The following is a 22,999-nucleotide window of genomic DNA, read 5'->3' as shown; positions in this document are numbered from 1 at the left end:
CTGGTCTTATTTTCGGAGAAACATGGTGGGTCCCATTCATTTATTTTTGCTTTAACTTCCCTTGCCTTTGAGGTCACATTCATAAAATCCTCTCTAAAACCAAGGTCCATAAGTTTAGTTCCTATGCTCCATTCTAAGCAGTTTCTTGTTTCTCGTCTTATATTTAGGTCTTTGATCAATTTTGAGTTAATTTTGGCATATGGTGACAGATAGCAGTCTAGTTTCATTCTTTTGTTCCCAGCACCATTTATTGAAGAGGCTTTCTTTTCTCCATTGTATGTTTTTGGCTCCTTTGTTGAACATTATTTGCCCATACACATATGTATGTGGTTTTATTTCTGGGTTTTCAATTCTATTCCCTTGGGTCTCTGTGTGTTTCCTTGCCAATACCATTGTGTTTTGATTATTTTTACTTTGTAGTATAATTGGAAGTCAGGGACTGTGATATCTCTGGCATTGTTCTTTTTTCTCAGGATTGCTTTGCCCATTCCAGGTCTTTTGTGATTCCATACAAATCTGATGATTTTTTGTTCTAAAATTTTCTTTAAAAAATGCCATTGGGATTTTGGGGGGATTACATTTAATCTGTATATCGCTTTGGGTAATAGGCCATTTTAACTAGATTAATTATTTCAATTCGTGAACATGGGACATCTTTCCATTTCTTTGTGTCTTCAATTTCTTTTGATAAGATCTTACAGTTTTCAGTGTATGGGTCCGTCACATCCTTTGTTCAATTTATTCCTATGTATTTTACTCTTTCTGTTGCAATTGCAAAAGTAATTTGTTTTTCATTTCGTTTCTGAAATTTTATTGGTAGTATATAAGAATGCAGTGGATTTTTGTACATTGATTTTGTGTCCTGCAATTTTACTGTATTTGTTTATTATTTATTGTTTCTAACATTTTTTTTGTTTGGTGGAGTCTTTAGGGTTTTCTGTATAAAGAATCATGTCATCTGCAGAAAGTGACAATTGGACTTCTTCATTCTCAGTTTGGATGTCTTTTATTTCTCTCTCTTAACCTGATTGCTCTGGCTAGGACTTCCAATACTGTGTTGAATAATAGTGGAGACAGGGGCATCCCTGTCTTGTTCCTGATCTTAGAGGACGAGCTTTAGTTTTTCACAATGAAGTTTGTTATTAGCTGAGAGTTTGTCCTAGATGACATTTATTATGTTGAAGTACTTCTATACCCATTTTATTAAGTGTTTTAATCATAAATGGATGCTGTATCTTGTTAAATGCTTTTTCATCATCTATTGATATAATCATATGATTTTTATCTTTCGTTAATGTGGTGTATCACATTGATTTGTGAATATTGAACTATCTTTGTGCCCCTGGGATGAACCCTACTTGATCATGATATATAATCTTTTTAATGCATTGTTGTATTCAATTTGCTAGAATTTTGTTTAGGATTTTTGCATCTGTATTCATCAGAGAAATTGGTCTGTAGTTTTCTTTTTTTGTGTTATCCTTGCCAGGTTTTGGTTTCAGGGTTATATTGGCCTCATAAAATGAGTTAGGAAGTATTGCTTCTTCTTCAGTTTTTTGGAAGAGTTTGACCAGGACAGGTATTAGACCCTCTTTGAATGTTTGGTAGAATTCATTAGTGAAGCCATCTGGTCCTGGACTTTTGCTTTTGAGGAGGTTTTGGATGATTGTTTCAATTTCCTTACTGTTGATCGGTCTATTTAGATATTCTAGTTTTTCATGATTCAGCTTAGGAAGGTAACATTTTTCTAAGAGCCTGTCCATTTCTTCTAGGTTACTGAATTTGGTGGCATATAGTCCTTTATAGTATTGTTGTATGATTCTTTGTATTTCTGTGGTATCCATCATAACTTCTCCTCTCTCATTTCTGATTTTATTTGTGTCGTTTCTCTTTTTTCCGTAGTGAATCTAGGGGGTTTGTCAATTTTATTAATCTTTTCAAAGAACCAGTTTTTCTGTTTTCTTTTTGTTGTCTATTCATTTAATGCTGCTCTGATTTTTATTATTTCCTTCCTTCTGCTGTCTTTGGGTTTCATTTGTTATTTTTCTTGTTCTTTAAGATGTAGTGTTAGATTGTTTATTTGGGATTTTTCTTGTTTCTTGAGATAGGCCTATAATGATAAATTTGCCCCTTATTACTGCTTTCATAGTATCCCAATAATTTTGATGTATTGTATTTTCATTCTTATTTGTTTCTATGTATTTTCTGATCTTACCTTTTAATTTATTCTTTGACCCAGTCGTTCTTTAGTAGCACGTTGTTTAATCTCCACATACTTGTGATTTTTCCCACTTTTTGCAATTGATCTCCACTTTCAGAGCGTTGTGATAGGAGAATATGCTTGGTATGATTTTTAATCTTCTTAAATTTGTGGAAGCTAGTTTTGTGTCCCAACATACCGTCTATCCGTGAGAATGTTCCATGTGTACTAGAAAAGAATGCATAGTCTGGTGTTCTGGGATGAAAGGTTCTGTAAATGTCAGTTATATCTATTTGGTTTAATGTGTCATTTGCTGATATTTCCTTATTGATTTTCTGTTTGGATGATCTATCCATAGCTGTCAGTGGGTATTTACATCCCCCACCATAATTGTTTTTTGTCAGTTTATCCCTTTTGTTCTGTTTGTAGTTGCTTTATATATTTTGGTGCTCGCTGATTAGAGGCATATATATTGATAAGTGTTATGTCTTCTTGTTGTATTATCTCCTTTATCATTATCGTCAGGTATAAGTCTGTATACACCTCATTTTCTCTGGATGCCATTTGTTTGCGTATCGTTTTCTACCCTTTCACTTTGAGTCTAGATTTGTTCTTGCAGTCGGGATGTGTCTCTTGAAGTCAGCATATGATTGGGTTTTGTTTTTGATCCAATCTGTGACTCCGTGCCATTTTATTTATGAGTTCAGTCCATTTACATTTAGGGTGATTATTGAGATACAAGGATTTCGTATAGCCACTTTCTTTTGTTTTCTGGTAACCTGGTGTCTCCATTGTTTCTTTGCCTTTGTGTTTCTGTCTGTTATTTTAATTTAGTGGTATTCTATGATTTTTTTTCCCTCTGTTTCCTCTCTTTTCATGTTATGTATCTCAGTTCTGCATTTTTTTTGCATGGTTACCATTAAGTTCATGTAAAAGAAGGTTAAAAATGAGGTAATGGATGATGAAAAGACAAAAACCTAAAATTATAATAATAGATACCAGTCTTTGTAGAGTTACTGTGTTCAGAGAAATTTGGAAAATGAAGCTCAAGAGAGGTTGGATACATTAATTAAAGTCAACGGCCACATGCAAGCAGATGAACTAAGTTTTGAACCTGTACCTGCCTGTAGGGAATACTTTGAGAAATGCCACTGTCAATAAATGGATTTAATTTTATTAAACTCAGTGTTTCCCAAAGTTATTTACCCATAAAACCTCTTTTTGGTACTTACGTGAAATAAAAAAAGACATCTTTTGGATTAGCATTTTGTGGAACATATTTTGAGAAAGGTCTTTTTATATTATAAATATATAAGTATTAAATTTGTTATAAATGTATATTATAAATTCAGGTCTGTGGTAGAAAAGAACATATGAATCAGCCAAAACGTATTTCTATCATTGTGTAATTAGTTTGATTTCCAAACTACAATTAAACTTCTAATGCACAAAAATCTTTGAGCTATTGGTAAGAGATAGCGTGGAAAAAAATCCCCATACCTTTCTTTGTATTCTGTGAGAAATATGAAGCTGTAGGTAACCTCTTTATTCTTTAATAAATTGCATTTGAAAACTTTCAGGAAGTACATAATTGTTCAGATCAGGGGTCAGCAAACTACAACCCATGGGCCAAATTTGACCAGCTGTCTTATTTATGTAAATAAAGCGTTATTGGAATACAGCCATGTACATTGGTTTACGTAGTGTCTATGAATGCTGTTGTGTTATAGTGGAGTGTTGAGGAGTTGTGATGGAGACCATCTAATGGTCCAGAGCCTAAAATATTTATTATTTGACCCTTTATAGGAAATGTCTGTTGACGCCTAGTTTAGTGAATGGCTTTTCTGCCTACTTTTCACTTTATATGTGATTCATCTGTGTAAAGAACTCGAATTGAAGTTCTTGACATTGAATTATCCACAGTTCACCTCTGTGAAGCAAATTCCTTGCAAAGTCAAAGTTTTCTAGAGGTGTTATTATGAGTAGGTTTGAAACTCTTATAAATATGCAAGATTCCAAAGTTTTGCTTTTTTGAATGACATAACTATCAAACATTTGTATTTGCGTACTTAGATAAGTTCTTGCTGCAAACCTTTTACTGATTTGATGGGAATGATAAGGTAATACTGTCAATAGGAATCTCTAAAGTCCGTTGAGTGCTGTGTACCAGGCTCTGTTCTAAGCACTTTACATATAATATCTCATTCACTCCTTGCAAGAAGCTTATAAGGTAGGTACTATGATTGTCTCCATTTTGTAATGAGGAAATTAAGGCGTAGGGAGGTTAAGTAACTTGCTCAAGATCATAAAGTCACTAGTAGTTACTTTGGAAGGTTCTTTCAGTATGTAGGAGGCTAGTTTATAGAGGGCCTCAACATGCCCTAATCCCCTTTCCTTCCTCTACTAGGTGTTGTTTCTGTTATGTTTTTATACATAGGACTTATATTATGTGTGACGCTTTGGTGCTGCGTAATTTTGTAAACACGAAGCTCCTCTGGCTCATCATTGTGTTCTTTTCACTAACATATGCCTTCACAAAGCAGGTTGAGTGATCATTGTAAATGTAAATCAGATCTCTTCACCACCTCGTTCTTTTTTGGGTTCCATACATTCTGTCACATCTTTGTTCATATCACCTTGTCAGAGAAGCCCTCCCTGAGCAGCCTATTTAAAATAACCCCCCTCACACCTCCCTTTCTTTATAGTGCTTGTCACTCTGAAATGTTTTATTTGTGTGCTGTCTTCCCCATTCGAATATAAGCTTCATAAGGGCAAAGACTGCTCTTTTAGTATAAAAATGGATTGTATATATTTTCTACCGTTCTTTCCATCCGTCTTCTATAACTGGAAACAAACTTCCCAGGGATGAAACCACTTCCCTCCCAGCTCACTTGCCTCCTCATATGTTGATTCTTAGATGAATTCTGGGCATACTTCTTACTCCTTATTACCTTCTCTAAGCCACTGTTCCAGTGTCATCTTTGAAATTCCTCATTTATACCATCCTTTCCTCATTCTTGTACTCTGATAAATTTCCAGGATCCCATTCCTTCCTCCTTGATGATTGTAGTTTCTGGCTCGCAGTCTTCTATCCTGACTTAATGATACTTTTAACACCAGGTCTTTCTTGTGTTTTTCAGCTCTGATCTTTACCTGTCCACAGGCATGCTCACACTTTAGGATCATCACTGGGAATTGTTTTGCCTCTTTAATGAGCTCTGAGTTTCTTCTTTTGACTCAGAGGTAACATTTTTGTATACAGCGCTTAGGTATTAGTGCCATTCTCTAATTCAGTCCTCCTCAAAGTGTTGTGTGTATCAGAATCACCTCAAGAGCCTTATCAAAGCCCAGAATCCTGGGTCTCACCCTCAGAGATCCTGATTGAAAAGGTATGGTTGGATGCCCCTGAATTTGCATTTCTGTCACTTTCCCAGGTAATGCTGATGCATTTTTGGGGACCTACACATTTTGAGGAACACTGCTATAATTAATCCTTTCCCCCAAAGGATGAATATCAAAACTTTCCACTCAGCCTTAAGCTTCTATTCACATTCTTACTTTGTTTTCTATTGATGACTTCTGGAATTACTTTAGTGAAGTAAAAGCTTTCTGAAGAGAGATTTCTTGTATTTTCTCTTGTGAAAATGAGAATTTTCCTCTTTATCCTTTTTCTTTTCTTTCCTTCAATGCCATTCTCTTCTACTTAGTTTGTCTAATTTTTATCTCTTGCTTTTTGGCTCCTTTATCAGTTAACATTCTTGTGTCTTGTATTATCAGTTTCTCCTTGTCCAGGACATTAGCCTTTTCCCTCAACTTCCAGATATGATCAAATAAGCCTCTTCCCTCAAAATATTGTCCCAGTTATTTCCCTTCTTCCCTCTGTCAAATTTTGTTGTTAGAAAAGTAATGGCTTAACTCCTTTAGTAAAAAATATTTTAATTTCTTATCATCTGCTTTGATTTCCAAAGCTTCACTGGACAGCCCCACTAGCTCACTGATCACGTGACTCTTAGTCTTCAATGCAGAGATGGCCTCCGGGTTCTGCAGTATATATTACTTTCTTTTACCTTTTAAAAATTTCCTTCCTTTGCTTTTCAGTCATTGCTTTTTAAATTTTTTCACTGTCCTGACCACTTCTGTTCTTGTTCGCATAATACCCTTTAATCCCTCTCAGCTTTATCTTGAAACTTGGAATGCTTTTTCCACCATCTAAATCTGAGCTGCCCATAATGGGAGCCATTAGCTGACTGTGCCTATTGAGCACTCGAAGTATGGTCAGTTCACGCTGAGATATTCTGTAAGTATAAAATGCACACTAGATTTTCAAGATTTAAGATGAAAAAGGGACTATAAAATACCTCACTAAAATTTTTAATAATGTATACTACATGGTGATAATATTTTGAATGTACTGGGTTATAGTAAAAATATTAAAATTAATTTTATCTTCTTTTCAAATATGATTACTACATTTGTGGCTCAATTATATTTCTGTTAAACAGTGTTGTTCTAAATTTTATATTTCCTTAAAGACCCCCCCCACATTAGTTTCCATCTACTAATATACATCTCTTCTGAATTACAGTACCAGCCTTTTGGAAAATTTATTTACACCCCATTTTCCCAATTAGATACTAAGCTTCTTCAGAGTCAGGGTAATTCCCCGTAGTTCCTTTCATTTATTGGGATATAGATACAGATACAGAGATAGGGACATGAAAAAATACATATACATACACACATGAATTAATGACTTGGCTAATATTGCCACGTTAGCAAAGAGTTACTTATGGTAGATGATACCTATTGTGAAGTTTTTGCTTAATGTCATGGGCAGTAGGCAAGGTTGAGGCGAAGGGGAGGAGAGACATTACTGTGCTCTGAGATAGTAAAAATCTGACGTGTACTTTTCCTCAAGTGGAGCCAGCCACCCAGGCCCCCTGAGTTCTGAACTGTGCTGTTGTGATTTGACCGCCATCTGGTGTCAGGATTAGGAAACTGTAGTTCAGCATTTCAGGCAGTCTTTCCTCCCAGTGTGGGCCTGCTCTTTACCCATCCCCAAAGTGAGTTAACAGTAAGAACTCATTTAACTTCAGTGTATAAAACCTTTGCTCTCCTCCTTGGAGCGCTCTTTCCTTGGCTTCCCTGCTAACTTCCGCACCACACCAGTTGTCCTCATGTTTCTGTAGCCATTCTCTTTCATTCTTCTCGGAAAGCCCGTTTCTCTCTGAGTGTGGTGGTTTTGTAGCCCTAGATTCTGGGCCCGCTGTTCTTTTTATCCTTTGTTTTCATCCATATTCAAGCTTTTAAATACTGCCTATTTACAGACAAATTTACGGTTACAATAAAAAATGTCTTCTGATCTTGTCATCAGTTGCATACCAAGATGTTACGTTAGTATTTAGAATTTAACATGTTCAAGTGTAAAATGTGGATTCCCCCACCCATCCCTATTTCTTAAATCCATTTTTCTCACTTTAATAATCCATCATGCCAGAATTCTGGAAATGAGCTGGACATTCCTGCTATTCACACTTATGAAGTCAAGCATTTACCATGTCCCATTGAGTCTATCAAGGTCTGTTCTTGTGCTTGTGAAACTTATGACCCCTCCCCTGCTCCTGTCATATCTAAGCTACCATTGTCTCTTGCCTGCACTGAATGGGCTCCTAACTAGTCTACCTGCATACACTCTTGATTGCATTTACATGTTTTGTGTTTTTTGTTTGGTTGTTTGATGGTTTGTTTTTTAATAGCCTTTTCCTAAAAGCCTGAGTTCCGTGATGGGAAAGATTGCGTACATTTGGTTCACCATCGGGTCCTTGGCACCCGGGAGAGTTCCTGAAACCCGTGTGATACTTCAGTAGCCACTCTGGCTCTCAGGGATGTTGTCATGACTCCTGTAGTTTTAGTAATTGAACTTGAATATATTAGAATTTGTTTAATGCTTTATTTAGTATTAGTATTTTGTCTGAGTTTCATCATAAGTGAGTTTTAGCTATTTTTTCTTTTTGCCTAGAGAAACTTCGGTGTATGTATAAAGGCAATATATTTTGGGTATTAATCAGCTAATGACAACAACCTACTTCTATACTGGGGACTGCCAATCAATATGTTGAAATTGTTCTCTGAGCAGTTGAAATTTCATGTCATTTGTCTCTTAGCGTGCTTCTGTCTGAAATTTAAAGTTCATTCATTTTAATGTGGAGGTACATTTGCTAAATCTTCAATTAAAACTCGTTTGACTTCAAGTGTTCTTTTAAATAGAGGCTCAAGTCTTGATAGTTTGATTTAATAATTTTGGTTTGCTTTGATGTTTTAAAGATGGTTTTGCTTTATAAAGTTTTACTACCTGGGTTTACTTTCTGCTTTGAGTTAATGGTATTCCTTAATAAAGAATTTTAATTTGTAAAAGTAGAGGTGACTTATAAAAGTTGGTTTTTGGAGATGGGCAACAATCTATATACTAAGGATACAAATTCAGAGAGCAAGGATTTAATAGGTATATACCAGGGTTTCTCAGTCTTGGCGTTATTAACATTTTCGGTTGGATGGATTGTGTGTGTGTGTGTGTGTGTGTGTGTGTGTGTGTGTGTGTGTGTGTGTGTAGGAGCTGTCCTGGGCATTGCAGGACTTGAGCAGCATCCCTGCCCCCTACCCACCAGTGGTACCCTCTCCTCTCCAGTTGTGACAACAAAAATGTCTGTAGACATTGCTAAATTGTCATGTGGGGGGCAAAATCGCACCATTTGAAAAGCAGTATATACTGTACTTAGAAGGGGATAATAGGCCATGAAATGTCTCACTTGGGAAGTCTTTGGCATCCTGTAGGTATCTTTGAGAGTATGATAGCTGTGTGGTATATTGTTAATGGCAAATAGAAGTAGAGACTTTATGACTGTGTGTTTTTCACATTTTAAAATTTCTGTGCTTGCTTAGAATAAAGTAACTTGTGCACTTTACCACCTGGGTCTATCCCAAACCGAAAAAATGATGTGTCCTAAAGCATATTCCACGATAAAGTTTCATTTTGTGGACTGACTTCAGAAGTTAGGTGGTGGTAGAAAAAGGGATCCAAGATTACTACATAAAGAGTAGCTTGTAATCAGAACTTTTGCCTATCGTGTTTGTAAACAGTGTACAGGATATGATTAACTTAGTTTATTTTCTCTCTTCAAAGGGACACGAGGGATGGCTTTAGAAGAAAAAGTTTCTACCCTTCCCCTTATGTGAGAGACCGGTCTCCTCATAAAAGAGAAAGTTCTTTTCTCAGAGAGTCACCTGTAAGCCGAAAGGATTCTCCACACAGCAGATCTGGCTCCAGTGTCAGTAGTAGAAGCTACTCTCCAGAGAGAAGCAAAACTTACTCTTTCCATCAGTCTCAACACAGAAGTACGTATTTTTTAAGACTTTCACTTTTTCTTCTACAACCTCCACTGATGAGAATGTACTGAGTCAGATTGCCTTACAGGTTTGTAAGAGATACATTTTTTAACTTTTTATTTTCAAAAATTTCAAACTTGAGAAAAATTGAAAGCATAGTGTAATGAACACCACACACACACACATATTTTTTGAACCATTTCAAGTTGCTGTCTATGTGACATTTTACTTTAATTCTTCAGCATGGAAGAGGTGTGTTTGTAATCATTTTGGAAAGTCACACACTCCTGTATTTTCTGTTCCTGTACCAGTCCAACCTCTTTAACCTTCTGTCACTAGGTAATATCTATATATATGATAGTATATTTTTCATGAAAAATATCAGTGGTTTTCCCTAAATATAAGGTATTGCTTTATAGAATTTAGAGCTAAACCTAATTTAGGTTCACGCTTTTCCAGCCGTCAGTTTGTTTTCTTTAAATTTGGAGTGCCTGGACAAGCATGCATTCTATGCAATCATAGCATGACATCCTGGCTGCGTTACGCATTATGTGTTGGAATAAATGAAATCTTCCTGCATTATATTTCTAGACTCTACTACCTGCAGTTGAGCTCATCCACAAAACATTTCCTCAGGCCTTCTATATCCAAGGCACTGTGTTATATAGAAAGATATCCCTGTCGCCAAAGAACTAGAATATAAACATATATATGTATTTTCCCCAATTGACAGCAATTTTATCAATATATAAATATAACATATAAAATATAACTTTGATACAAGAATCGATGTGGCATAAATGAGTTAACATGACATGAGCAGGTCAAGGTAAGAGAGATTCTCACTCTGGAGATGGAAGAACATGTCATGGAAGAAATGACATTTGGACGTATCTTTTATTTCAGATTTCTGTAAGTGAAGAAGTATCTTCTAGGTAGAAGGAATTATAAGCTAAGGTACAGAAACTAGAAAAGTCTAGGGTCCTTCTTCCCCCCCACCCCCATTTTAACCTCTAGTAACTGTTTTTTTCAAATAAAATTTTTAGTTTCACAGGTTTTGCCTCTTGCATGTTAAAAGTGATGGAAGAACACTTCACATCATCAGATTGTCTCCATTGTAGCTATTGCTAGATTTTTGTGGTTCAGAAACATTTATTAATTGTCTCCTGTTTTCAGAGTTGGGTAGAGTGGGCTTCCAAAAATATATTTTTGGATACAATTGTATGAATAGTCATGTACTTATATATGCCTGATTGCTTAAAATGTTTCAGAATAGTTCCAAGTAACTGAAAGTTTTACTGTGGAGTTTAGTGTTAACAGTTTGGTGTTTTCTCCTTTGCTTCACTTCCTTCTTCTCTCCCACTCCTCTCTCCCCCTACAAGAGGATAAACTACCTCTAAGTTCTAATGTGTGCTCACATGCACAGACAGAAATATCCAAAATTAGCCATTCACCTAAGAACGTATTTTTTTTGGATGTGTATGACTTAAGTACAAATCTATTAATGATTTGATTAAGAGGAAGAACATATCTTTGGAAACTAATTATGAGGCTTTTAAACAAACATGAGTAAAATAAAAGCTTGAAATTCTTACTTGACAGCTTATGGTGGAGCTATGAAGTTATTTAAGATAGTTATTGGTGAATTAGCTTTATATTTACATTTCACCTCTAAAAATTTCTTGGGAGGCATCTTCTATCTACTTTTGGTCTGGTAAGTTAGTAGCCAAAACTCTAAAATCTTGGGGTGAAATGTAGAGAAGCCTAATGGTCCCTTTGTTACAGAGTCTCCATATCCTTTTCTCATCCTTTGAGGTCTAATGCCTTTAATATCTGTAGTGATGAAACGATAGCAAAGAAAAGTGGGAAACTGAAATATGAATAAAATTCATAAATTGAATAAAATAGAGCATTTGACTTTGTTAATACCTTTATGTTTCTTAAGTCATTTAGCTTTTTGAAAGTAAAGTTACTTAATCAAGAAAAAAAGTTTGTTCTGGGGAAGCTCTCTACAAATTATTTTGGTTGATTCTTTAACTATTTTGGCTGAACTATTAAATGTCTTTCTATACTCCTTTCATGTAAATAGTTTTTAGAATACTTATGTGAGATCATCTTCAAAAAGTTAACAAAGAAGTCTTGTTTTAAATAATAAATGGGAAAACTAATTGTTATTTTACATATTTTTGATGCCAATTTTTGCTTTAAATGTCACAAATATTGACAGCACCTTGCTTTTCTTCAAAAAAGGTACTGAGAAACAGGATCCTTCAATTATCAGGCACTTAACTATCAGGGTTAGTTAGCAGTAGTGTGTTAATTTAGTTTTCTAATGTGTATTAAAATTTTGATAATGATTTTAAATGTTTCTGTAAATAACAAAAATAATTTTCTTACTCCTTATACCCTCATTTTGCTAATTCTTTAATTTTTAATGTTTTGCTTTTTGTTCATACTTTTCAGAGTAATCTTATTTTAATGATCACTAGTAGTTGTGCCATGGTAACCATAGTACCCAAAAAATTTTTTTTTCTTAATTTTTCAATTACAGTAGGCATTCAATATTATATTAGTTTCAGGTGTACAGCATAGTGGTTAGACATTTATATAACTTACAAATTGATCCCCCTGATAAATTTAGTACCCACCTGGCACATGGTAACGATTTAAGGACAAATTCTTCTGTGCATTTAATATATCTCTTATGTGCTTAATTATAATCCACAGAATGATTTTTACTCCTTTTTCATCTCAACTAGTTATTTCCCATTTTGTGCTTACCCGTGTGCACACGAACACACACATACACACATGTATTTAATTAGATTTCTTCTATTTAGCCTTTTGGGTTAATCCTATGGAACTTTGTACTGCTTTAGACTAATTACCCTTCTCAAACTGTTGTTTTTATATATTTTGCTTCACGTATAAGAATTTTCTGCCTATAACTTAATTGGACCAACCTGGTCATAGCTGTGACTACCATAGTGTTTTTCATTCCTTTTTGTTGTCTGTATTTACATGCTACAAGGGTAGGATGCCCTAGGTAACCTCATATTTTTTTCCCTTGTTTATTATGATACTGTTTAAGTTAAAATTGTTTTGTTATGTATACCTTGTATATTTTTACTTGAAGTTTTTTTCATTTTAATTAACCAAACATCTTCCTATTTGTCAGCTCTCTCTCAGATATTTCCTTTTTTCCCTCCCCTTTCTCAAATGTATTCCATTGTTTGACTTTTTTTTGTCTTTTGTTTAGGTTAACAGCATTAATATTGACAGCAAAGAGCACCAAGTTCAGTGTCCCATACCTATTCTTTGTTAAAGTACTTCCTGTGATATTTTCTATGTCACAGTCTAGTCTTACCATCTTTGTATAGCTCATTTTTCATAAAACAATTGAAATCTTTCTCTGTAACATCCATGTAATGCTAGTTATTTGTCTTAGGTCCATAAAGCTATTTCATTTTTTTATGTTGTAACCCTTTTATGTATTTGAAGAGTCCCATCATAATCTTGGTTTTGTTTTGTTTTTCTTTTTCCAGGTTTAAATATATTTAGTTCCTTCCACTGTTCCTTTTATTTGGTGTGGTTTTCAAGCCTTTTGCTTTCCTAAATCTTTTTTTCTATTCCTTTCAAGTTGTGATGCCAGAAGTGAACTTTTATTTTGTATTAGTGGCCCTTGTTGAGACTGTTGGCAACTGAAACCTGAATCATCTTCACGTATTTTGCTATGAAACAAAATGCTCTTCAGCCTGTACATTTCGGGGTGCAATTGTTTGTGTGTGGTTAATGCATTAAAAAATCTGCGTAAGCTAAATTTCATCTGATAAACTTTGGCGTGTTCTCTTCCGTAGAGGTTTAAAAATCTAATTTAGTGATCCTATATAGTAGTATCAGATAAGAATAGCTTTGTTTTATCTGCAAATGAAGTATGCTTCATGTGTTTTGTAGTAATCATTAATAATTGTGTTGAGCAGCATAAGGCCCCGTATAGAAACCTCTAGATACCTCAACCATTTCTGTATTATTTGTTGTTCTTCAACCGGTTGTCATTCCCCCATCATGTCTTCCTTTCCACTTGAGGATTTCATAGAAGACTTGTTTGGTCAGGTACTTTACTGAAATTCAAGTTATAAAGCATTTACTCTATCAAAACAACGACATGAAGATGTCCTTGCTTTGTTTTTTCACATTAGGAGCTTTGTGGCTCCCAATGGTTATGTAAATGCTTATAAACTGCCTCATGTTAATTCATTCTAATGCCAGAATTACAGTTATGCTCATATATGAAGTATGCTTTGTGACATTTTGATTGCATTTTAAAAATATCATTACTATGAAGATTTGGAAGTTTATTTTTTTGGTTGGTTTGTGTTTTTCTGTAGCTCTGAGTTTGGGCCCAGCCTCCCCTTATTTTCTTGATATCAACAACTGTTATTAAAAATAGCAGATATTTTAAAGAAATACTATTATTCATCAGTATTTATTCCATCTGGAAAGCACATCTAATATACCTGAAAATATACAAGAATTAAAAAATACTATTATGACAAGAGTATACTCGTATTTGGAAAATAGACTCCATTGTTGAATTTCAGTGTAATTGGAAAAGACAAAAGTCTAAAGACCTGTTGCCTATAAATAAATTTGAAAGTCCACATGAGTTTTTGGATTATAGCTTAAATCCCAATAAAATTTAGAAGCTTAATTCTGTCTTTAGAAAGACACTTTTGCTATGCAGGTTTTAGATGGTAATAGGAATATGGAAATAAGGCTTTGCCATTAGATTATGTATATTAGGGAATAGGAAGGGAGGATAAACCCATTCTCGTAGCTGCTGAAAGTCACTGTATTTATGATCAATATCCGTACGTCTTTCATTCAACAGTAGTATATTTCACATACATGGTTTGCCAAGCAAGCAAGAGAGGTCCAGTCTTTGCCCTCTGAGTTTATAGTCTAGTGATCAAAACAAGTTATTATACAGGAATAGTGTTTTTAGGTCATATCTGAAGGGTGGGTAGATGTTGGAAGGATGAAGTGGAGAAGGGTTATGAGCTGTGTCATGTGGAGTTCCTGAAATGTTATTTAATATTTTCCTGGAAAATCTTGGACTATTTCCTGATCCAGGCTATTAATGTGCTGTGGAATTAGAGTCTACAATATAGTCTTTTTGTTTGAGAATCTGTTGTTTACTCACAAGAGAGCTTTGGCTGTGAGTTATCTGCCTGAATCCTAGGAGTACGGCTATAGCTTTTCTGGCATCTGAATAATTGCAGTTCTAAAACAGTAATCAGTTAATGACGTTTCCATATGTGTAGGCATTTATAGTATCCCTGTTGTAGGACTTGGTATATTCTGTCAGTATCACACATTCATAATATGTACAGGTGATGTAATGTTTTATTTATATTTTTAAAAGTGAGCCCATGTGGTTTTAGCTGATGTGTTAAAGGAGAGTTCTATTTACAAGTACCCTTCCAAGTATTCATAGCTAATATGCCTTTACTTCAACTCGTTGCATCATTAACCTTCTAAAGATGATTATTTGGGGGAAGCGGAAGTGGTACAAAGCCTTTTCTACCCCTCTATCTGTTTGGTTTTTTGTTTTTTTCCCCCCCTGTTATTTATTTATTTATTTTTTTGGTGTCTTTACCACAAGAACATTTTCTTGTGTCCCCTCCATTTTCTGTTTCACAACTTTTTGAATAAATCTGTTGATCTCTAGGAAATCATGTTCTTTCTAACCAAGAGCCCCAAATTTGTATATCATTCTCCATGATCCAGAAAAATAAATTCTTTTCTTAGCATCTGTTTACCTACCACATCTTCATTTGTTCATATCTTAATTTCTCTTTCAAAGCTTCAAAGGAAAAATGAATATACTACCTGTGTGACTTTCTTTGCTTATTTATAAAACTTTCATTCACACCTATCTGTTTCATTCCTATATGTCAGGCACTGTACCAAGAATTCAATAGTTTGTAATACGTAGTCCCTAATTTTATCATCTCTAATGATGGTTTTTTTTTCTAGCAGTATTCTTTATTCCTACATGGGTTATCAATAATAACACTTGCTTAAGATTGAGTGAGTCTGGTTAGGTTCATCATTACTATCACCAGGAAGACACATCAGGAAGAAAGCATATTTCTGACAGTTTGTATCACATTTACAGCTATTCAGAGAGTCATTATATATTGTTATTGATATTTATATTAGCTATTATTTCAGAGTCACCAAATATTGTTAAATTCTTACAGAACTTTTTTTTTCTTTTTGTTAGTTTCAGGTGTACAAAACAACATAATAGTCAGACATTTAAATCCCTCATGAAGTGATACCCCCCCGCAAGCTACTACACCTCTGACATTCTTATAGAACTTCTGAATGTTTGTTGGAACATCACCTGCTTCTCCAGCTTTGGTATCACTTGCATAAGAAGAACTTCATACCTGTCCTGTGGAACGAGTATTTGAAATTCCTCTTCATTCCCATTTACTCTTTCACTCACCAATATATGATCTTGGATTTTTATTTCCATACTGCCACATTCAGATTTTTTCTTTCCTTAATCCTAATTTGGAACTCATTTTCTTTAGCAAGTCACTGCAAAGGCAGAAATGTGTTGAGCCTTTTTGCCCCGCTCTCAAGCAGGGAGTCAGTGCTGCTTACTCAGATCATATATGAGATTAATTTGAGGTAATAACTAAGGAGTAGCAGCATACTGTCAGTTAGAAATATAGAAGCATGAATGAAAGAAGCGGATTTGAGAGACTTATGTATTCATAGTGTTGGTTGGAGCCACATAAGAATAACAGCAAAATAAGAGCAAAAAAGATTGAGGCTGGGAGGAATACTCACATTTAAGGAATAATAACCAACAACGGAGAAAGAGAAAGGTGTAATTAGGAAGTATAAACACAGAAGTACAATGGCATGAAAGCCAAACGGCAAAATATTAAGAAAAACTTGTTTAGGAATCGTTAAAATGCTGTAGTAGATGACAAGAAGGCTTTGGTTTTAATATAAACAGATCATTGGAAACTCGGAGATAAAGAGTTTAAGCACAGTGGGGCTATTATCTTTTGTGTTAAAAAAAAACAACCTCTAAAACTTAGTGAATTAAAACAACCATTTGATTTGTTTATGATTCTGCAGGTTCAGCTGGGTCGTTTTACTAGTCTGTTAGGATATGATTAAATAGCCCAGGCTTGTTTAGGGCAGCGTGGATAGGAATCTGTAGTTCAATGTGGTAATTCCTACAGTGACTCTGAAATTTGGAATCAAAATCAAACATAGCACCAGTGGTGTGTTAGTAAACTGACTCTTCTGAAGGGCAAAACATCCAATTTGTGATATTTGCGGGTATCCATGGAGTGAATACTACTACTGTGACTTGTTTCAGGCCACTGATGTTGATGGAGTCACTGAAATTAGACTTTGGAAGAGATGTGGACAGTGCACTCCCACTAGCTAACATGAGCCGGTCCCAGACTCCAGACGCGCTTGTAAAATCTCTTCATCTATAAAGAATTTGAGGCAGGTTAACAAAATAAACACTTAATAAAACAAGAGTACGTAAATGGGTGAAGAATTTTATGTAAAAGGGAAAAAAGGACCTGAAAATAAAAGTAATAAAGTCAGTAGTATATGAAATAAGCACCTGTGATGAGGCTCTCAGCAGTTGCTGTAGGTGGACTAAAGATTTGCCTAAACCAAAGAGGAAAAGAGCAATAACAGTGTTCACAGTGTACCTTGGTTCAAAACATATCAACTGTTCAGGAGGAACACAAATTTCCTGATGACAGATCAGTGAACCATGAGAGGGATATTGCATCTTCAACAACATTCTTGTAAAAGTAAGGTGGCAATATTTATGTAATATTTCTTAATTTTTTTAATGCAAAGTGCCAAAACGATTCAGAAAAAGTGTTATTTTCCCAGGAAAAAAGGTGAAATTGGCAATTTGGAATCTGTGAAAGAAGAAGGAGTTTGTATCTTATTGGAAAGCTATCTGGAAGCCTCTGCTAGTATATTTAGGCTGTTTAGAAAGCTGATTTCATCTGCCTGAAGAGTTTGCTGAAAGCTAATAAAATAGTTACAAGTGTCTAAATATGGGATAATTGGGGATTCAACCAAGACATTGGCTATGGATTTGCTTATAAAGAAAATTCATATATGAGAAAGTTTGTATAAAAAGAATTCACAAGATTTAGTAATAGGCTGCTTGTTGAGAACATGTCATGATGACTATCGCAGATAACCATTGCAAATCCAGGGAACTGACATGATGTACTATGAAAACCCTTCCCAGTATTCTTTTGGATTTCTAATAGTGATTCATCTTTCACTCTTGATTTTTTTTGTATGTGTCATTCTTTAACCAATCCTTTGAATGTCGACTTTACGGAGATTAGACTAGGTGCTTACAGTGATGAGAAAGACATGATCCCCATCTTCATCTTTTGGTGTCTTATTTTATGATCCTTTTCTCATTCTTTTCTGCCCATGCTATCCTTAGTTAGCCTCATCTGCATACTTCATGTTGGACCCAGTTAGCTTCTGATCTTACTTAAACAGAGATTTTCTCCTGTTATTTATTCCTCTTCAGTGGTGGTTGCTCAGGCAGCCCAACTTGAAGGCAGGTTAGGAAAGAGGTTAGGGTGTCCAGCAAAAGCTTAGAAGTTCTTGTTCTCATCACTCCTGCTTCTGGGTTCTTCTCTCTTTGCTCCTGGGCACAGAGGTGCTGGTGGTAATTCCTCCCTGCCCACCTTTCCCTAGAGCCCGTGCGTGTTGGTGCCTCCTGCAAACGGCAGAATGAAGGAAAGCCAGAAAGAGGTGAGTTTTGAGCTAGATTTTGATTTGGGATTGTGAACGGGTGGGAGCTTGAATCGATCGATATTATAGAAATGGGAAAAGTTTGTAACTGCTCTAGTAGCCTACTGCTGGAACCAACCAGAGTTGAACAGCAGTAGACTGAGATAGTAGGATTTGGGTGGATATGAGGGTTGATTGTCTGGGCTAGCCATTTCTGGTCGTAAATAGAATAGACAAGTCATTGGCAGATAGGACCTGACAACAGTAAGTTCGGGGGTTTCTTTTTACCTTTTCTGTGCTTCTGCTGCCATCTGTATCATCCTTTTTCTTTATCCTTTGCTTCTTGCCTGTCCGTCTCTTTCATGCGATAGGTACACATGAACACGTGTGGATATGTGATAAACACCTACCCTGACCTTCAGTGTTCCTTTGCTTCAGCACACTGAGATTACTTTAAATTGGCCTAAATTAGCCCCTACACAGCTAAAATCAGGAAACATTCTGAGACTACTTGGTACCATATGTGGCATAGCTGTAATGCTGATGTCTTATTTGTAAAAGAAATGCTAGGTAAGAGATTAGCAGCTGCTTGTGAAAGGGTTTTTTTCTGTGTCTAGCTGCTGTGTGTCAGAATTGAGCCTACAGTTATGCCTTTAATGAGTATAGTGCGCTGTGCTGATTGGTTCCACTCCTCTTCTGTCAAGGAATGGCTTATCTGCATAAGATGGGGAAGTCGTTGCATCCTAAGTGTAAAAAAAATAATTTATCTTGTCACTGAATTTTTGAGTGCCTGCTCTTTTACTTAAAGTACTTGAGCTAGGCGAATCCTGAATATTCAGAAATAAATAAGCTGTGACACTTGTTCCTCTAGGAGCTTTTGGTGTCATGGAATAGACTGACACTGTCACAATATGATGTGGAATTTGCCATGTGCAGTGGAAAAGCAGTAGGGAAAAGCCCATGTTATTAATCATTTGGGGATGTAGTGAAAGTTAACATCATTTTATTTTTGATTTTTAAGGTCTGCAAGAACTTGTCAACTTACTCATTAGTTCCTTGAAAGCTTCCTAGTGATCCCGCAAGTTAAAAGATTCTAGGGTTATGTCTTTTTTAAGACTCTTGGAGCCTCAGAGTTGGAATACTGTGGTTAGAGCAGCAGTTCTCAACCTCAGCACTATTGACATTTGATTCTTTGTTATGGAAGGCCGTCCTGTGAGGTTGTAGGATGTTTAGCAGCATCCCTAGCCTCTATTTACCAAGTACCAGTGGCACTCTCCACTTGTGAAATCAGAAATATCTTCAGACATTGCTAAATGTTCCTGGGGAGCTGGGAGGAGGGTCTTGAGAAAGCTTTTCTGGTCTGCAGGACCTTGGAAAGAGATGTTATTTACTACTGCCGTGAAGTCCTCAAAAGCCTTTGCGCCTCCAGGCCCTTACTTAGCTCTTCACGGTAGCAAGACGCTGGCTTTGCCTCAGTTTCAAGGTCGTTTTGTCTCTGCTTTTGCTCTTGAGTGCTTTCATGGCCTTAACCCACTATCCAGTCTTGACCAACTTCTGTGACACTGCAAACTTAGTGTCACTTTTTCCTGTTCTTCATAATGAATTTTGTTAGTTTTCCTAGCAATTAAGAGCCAGGGGGTTTATGTTATATTTGACACATATAGGCAATTTAATGAAATGTTTTTCTGTCAAGAACAGCTCACTTATTTTTAAGATTATATTTAAATCCATTTTTGTGGTTGTTGAACTGGCTAAAGTAACATTTAAATCTATTTTCTGGCTAAAGTTTCTATAAAAACAATAGTATATATAGAGCACTACATGAGTTATCTGAAGTGACTAAAGATAAAAGCTAGTGATTTTATCTTACACATATTTATTTTTAGCCGTTTAACATATATTTGGGTACTCATTCATACCAGGTGTTGGATTAGTGCTCTAAATTAAGTTTTCTGGCTTTTTATTTTATTTTTTAAATTGTCTAAACATTTCAGGAATACCTGCTAAATTTCCTACATGCTTCTCTTTGAGCTACTGCTTAATTCACTAGTTCTCTTTGGTGATCTCTGTATAACAACTACATTTGGATTTTTATTGTGATATATTAAAAGATTTTAGGAACTTGGAGGAGGAAGCATTTATGATTTTAAAGTATTTTTTGCCTTTCTTGAGGTCTTCTCAGTGCTTCTGTGTTTGAGAACTGGCATTGGTATGGCCTAGACTGCCCTAGATGATGTCCACTGGTTCTGTGGTTTGAAATTTTTGGTCGTGCCCAGCCTCCGGGAGAGATAAGAAGATTTAGATGTTAACTGGTTTAATTTAGTTATATAATGAAGATTTCAGTGCTAAATAAGTGTATGCCCCCTCTTATTCAGGTACAAAATAACTAATTGAAAACAAATGAGTTAGATAGAAGATTGCATTTTATATTTTCTTCTGTAGGTAAAGAGAGACCTGTTCAGTCTTTGAAAACATCAAGAGACACTTCACCCTCAAGTTCTTCAGCAGTTCCTTCATCAAAGGTTTGTTATATTTCCAAAATCAATTTAAAGAGGAATTACAAAGTAAATGATATGGTCTGTCTAGTACACCTGCTTTTATTCTTTATTGTCATACCTAATGTGGGTAATTTGCTGCACTCAAAAACTTGAATTTTAAGTAACTACAACTTGAAAGTAACAACTAGAGTAAATGAGTAGTTTTCTCATAGAATTTTTTCCACAGATTATGCTAAAATTAGTGCTTACTGCTGTCCTTCCTCATCTTGACCATAACTAGGTGAGAATGAATATTCATATGGGGCATATTTGATAGACTGAGCTTTTATTTTGGAGTGTGGTTTAGGCAGAGACAGCAAACCTTTATTGTATAACTACTTGATTCTAGATACTATATTATTTTCTTCTCATTAATTCATACAGAAATCCTATGACACAAGTAAGTATATATCTCCATTTTTTTGAAGACAAGACTCAGAAGTTAAATAATTTTTTCTAATAAATAATTTCACTGGTGAATTTTTCCAAACTTTTAAATAACCCCCAATATCTCTTAAACTCTTCCAAAAAATAAAAGAGGGGGGAACACTTCCAAACTCATTTCATGAGGCCAGCATTACTCTGATACCAAAACTCTATGTGGCTACCCAGTTTTCCCAAGAATTTACTGAAGAGACTGTCTTTTCCCACTGCATATTCTTAGTTCCTTTGGTCGTAAATTAATTGACCATCTATGCATGGATTTATTTCTGAGGTCTCATTCTGTCCCATTAATCTATGTGTCTGTTTTTATGCCAACACCATAGAGAAATACCAAACGGCTTTTCAGCAAGAGTAGATATCACTAGGCAGTATATGCTGGTGTTCAGGTGCAGGTCTTCTCTGCTTCAAAGGAAGAAAAAGCAAAAGATGTCTTTATGACAAACTGTGTCTTTAGAACTTTCCCAGAAGTCTGAGGATTCTAGAATGCTGGGTTTTGAGTAGGAAAGATTGATTGGATTTTCTCTGGGTTTTGGATAGGAAAGATTGATTGGATTTTCTGTTTCTGTCTTACCATATCAAGGGTGCTTTACCCACCTGAAAAACTGGCTTGTTTTTCTTGTCAGGTGGAAATGAAAAAAGAGTATATAGTACCTGCCTATCCAAGTCACTGTGAATATTTAAATTTTGATATATGAAATATTCATTTCCCCCGAACTATATTGCAATGTAAATATAAGCTACAATATAAAATTTTATGGCACATGTAAAATTTATTTAGTGTGAAACAACCATAATGGATTTTAGATGTTTTTGTCTGACAGTTTATGTCGATGTTTGAATTTTTGTGTTTTTAAAATGGAATCAGAATTTTTGATCTGTAATCATTTTATGTATTTAGAAAGTGCAGCCTCCTGTGTCCTTCACCCAGGGTTACATGGTAGCTGTGGTGAGCTTTATTACCTAGATTTCCTGATTTGGTGGAGGACTTTTCTTTTTTTTTATAAAGTGATTGTTATACATCAACCACTTTGGTTTATGCATGCTTTTTTATTTTTATTCCCCCCCCCCCCGCCTCCCCCTGCTCTATTCCGGTTCAAGCTGTTGTTTCTCAGTCTAGTTGTGTAGGACACAGCTCACTGGCCCATGCTGGTATTATGAGCCTTGCGCTACCCCCCACCCCGCTCCCCCCAAGGCATTATGCTGGATGCTTTTGGGGCTGTTATCTCTCTTGATTCTCACAACTATTTTGTAAAACAATGAATATTATTAATCCCCATTTTGTAAATGAGGAAACCAAGACTCAGTGTCACAAATTATATGTATAAAATTATCGACCTAGCAAGTGATAAAACTGCAATTCAAACCCATGTCTGTCTGTAACTCCATATCCCATTCCTTGTTTAGTATTGTATGAGGTTGAAGAAGGGAAGTAGGAGTAGTAGGAGGAGGAGTGGTATCAAAAAATGAAATTTAAGTCTATTAACTTTGTGTAAAGAGTAGGATTTATATAAATTACTACAAATTATAAAAACAGCATATCTGGACCTTTCTGTTGCATTAATTAGGAATTTACCCTGATGGGATTTGGGCATAATTTATTTCATTGAATATA

At 35.4% G+C, this 22,999-nt stretch overlaps 1 protein-coding gene across 14 annotated transcripts in view; it reads left to right on the top strand.

The window, feature by feature from the left end:
* Window positions 1-22,999, top strand: part of PPHLN1 (periphilin 1) — a 132,241-nt gene that overhangs the window by 44,219 nt on the left and 65,023 nt on the right. For 9 of the 14 annotated variants that reach the window (XM_074325820.1, XM_019748391.2, XM_019748388.2 and 6 more), the window contains 3 exons: window positions 9,381-9,592; window positions 18,371-18,427; window positions 20,849-20,928. In XM_074325820.1, coding sequence (XP_074181921.1) covers window positions 9,381-9,592; window positions 18,371-18,427; window positions 20,849-20,928 — 349 coding nt within the window. The remainder of the gene's footprint in view (window positions 1-9,380; window positions 9,593-18,370; window positions 18,428-20,848; window positions 20,929-22,999) is intronic. The other 5 variants (XM_074325824.1, XM_074325821.1, XM_019748386.2 and 2 more) reach the window with 1 other exon arrangement.

The sequence above is a fragment of the Rhinolophus sinicus genome, linkage group LG02 (genome assembly GCF_036562045.2).
Source record: "Rhinolophus sinicus isolate RSC01 linkage group LG02, ASM3656204v1, whole genome shotgun sequence".
Classification (NCBI taxonomy): domain Eukaryota; kingdom Metazoa; phylum Chordata; class Mammalia; order Chiroptera; family Rhinolophidae; genus Rhinolophus; species Rhinolophus sinicus.
Note: the sequence above shows the minus strand (reverse complement) of the source record. Positions and strands in the feature narration are given on the sequence as shown.